The 2,140-nt window shown below is 49.4% G+C and overlaps 1 protein-coding gene across 1 annotated transcript; it reads right to left on the reverse strand.

The window, feature by feature from the left end:
- Nucleotides 1-1,229: 1,229 nt before the first annotated feature.
- On the reverse strand, nucleotides 1,230-2,140 carry LOC106146678 (basic proline-rich protein-like; the record flags this gene model as incomplete). Its single annotated transcript, XM_013504605.1, is given in 1 exon segment — nucleotides 1,230-2,140. A coding segment is annotated over 1 exon segment (145 nt), but the record flags the coding sequence as incomplete, so codon positions are not given.

Consider the following 2,140-nt stretch of genomic DNA (forward strand, 5'->3'; position numbering starts at 1 on the left):
GGTCAGTTTTTAAAGCTTCTTATGGGAATGCTCCTACACGTTTAAATAGTTCTTTCACTCATGTGGTAGCACAACGAAGTTGTAGGAATTAGAATTAGCACCAGCAATACATTTTGGGTTTTTGAGGACAATGCACTTTATATGCTTTCTAAAATCTGTAATACACTGGGCATGGTGGTACACACTCGTAATCCCAGCACTTGGAAGGCTGAGGCAGAACTGCCAGGAGTTGAGGCCAGCCTGGGCTACACATGAGTTCAAGGACAGCCTTGAACTCATGACCAGACCTTGTCCAAAAAAATTTGAAAATAAAATTCCGTAATAAAATTATGTATATTTAAAAAATCTGAGGCAGTTGCCATAGTACATATCTACGGTGCCAGCTACTCTGGAGGCTGTGGCAGGAGGATCACTGCGCGTTTGAGACCAGCCTGAGCTACATAGTGAATTCAAGGCCAGCCTCAACTACATAGCAAGACCCTGTCTCAAAAACACAACAACAAAAAACAGTAACACGTAGCAATAGAGAAGTCAGTGGGTCTTCACTTTGTGGAAGGCGAGGGAACTAAACTAACATGAATTATACTGGAATAATAAAGTAATTCCCTTGGCCACATCCTCACGCAGCCCATATTTTAATCCCTAACAGCTGATTTAAAAGATAGTGAAGACAGTAATTTGAGTTTGTATATAAACCAAGGCCTGCCTAAATCTAAAGCTTGAGCTTGTCCTACTACATCATACTGTTTTAGACTTGTAAAGTTAAATTTTATGACATTGGTTTTGCCCTAAGATTCGAATAGTCTTTTGAGACCCTGTTAAACCTTTGATTGGGACCTCTATCAATTTACGTAGTTTGACATCCCGAAAACTCCGGGTCATCTTCGAGACTCAGATTTGCGGGGAGGAGCCTAGAAAGATGGAAGAAGGGGGTTCTGAAGTGGAAAGGGGGCAAAGGGCCTCCCCCGGTGAGCAATCGGGCAAGGTTACTTGCCCGGCTGTGAAGCAGACAGCAGATGGAAAGGAGCTGCAGAGAGCGGCAGGGTGGAGAGTGCAGAGGAGGGAGCGCAGAGCCGGGAACGGAGGCAGGCGACGAAAGGCGGAGAGGGTAGAGTCGGTGGGCTAAGTATTTCCACGGAGGACAAAGGGCGAAGGGAACAACCAGTAACGGGACATGTGACCCACTGTGCTTTCGTAGTCGGCTGCCTGAACCGCAGAAAAGGTGAAACTGGAGGAAACAGGTTTAAATAAATAGTTATCTAAGGCGCACACAGGCTCCAGTGAGAAGAAACCGGGACACGGAAGATAAAATCCTGCGTGAACAGCGGAAGGCTCCATCCACAGGCACGAAACTTCCAACAATGTACCCTGCCCCACAAAAAAAGTCGTCTAACACATCTCAGCTGTCCTCACTGTCGTTTAGAAGTGTAGGTGATAAACCGGGAATTTTAAAACTCTGCACACATCAGAAGATTATGTAAGAGAAACGCAGGTACGCAGGAAGTAGGGGGGACCCTGGAGAGGGCCCCCTCCTCCCACCCCCGCTTGGCCTGAAGGTTTCTGCCCTGAAGTGGCACCTGGATCTCTGCTTGGAGAAAACAGAAGTTACATCCACCGCTTTCTGCTAAAATGCTGGGCCAATCTGAAATCCCTTCTTGCTGGTTCCTGGAATTCAGCCTGGGTACCAAACAGCTGCCCCTAGCTAGGCGTGGGTGAGGCCACTGTGTGTCCAGCCCCGTCATCACGGGAAGCCCAAGCGGCTGGTGGCGCTGCCTAAACTGCACCCCATTCTAACACCCCAAGTACCCAATAACAACAGCTTGTTTCCAAAGAGCCACGTTAACGACCCCCAGCTCCAAGTGAAAAGCAGCGCTAGTTAACCGTCACCGCTCCGTGCATCCTACGTGCAGTCAAAGCCTCCGATTCTGTGCTCCATTTGCCCCCACACACAGAGGGATAAGTGAATTTTTGCCAAAACCTGTCCACATGAGTTGGTCAGAGCGTCCGGAAGAAGGGCGTCCGTCCGACTTCAGAGCCCGTTAAGAAGGCACGCAGGTAAGCGGGGCTTTCCGCGCCGGCCCTGCGCGGAGGAGCAGGAAGGGTCGGGATCCGCGTGCAGGTTTCCCTGGCGTCCGCGCTC

This window comes from Chinchilla lanigera, unplaced genomic scaffold (genome assembly GCF_000276665.1).
Source record: "Chinchilla lanigera isolate Chin_1 unplaced genomic scaffold, ChiLan1.0 scaffold00090, whole genome shotgun sequence".
NCBI lineage: Eukaryota > Metazoa > Chordata > Mammalia > Rodentia > Chinchillidae > Chinchilla > Chinchilla lanigera.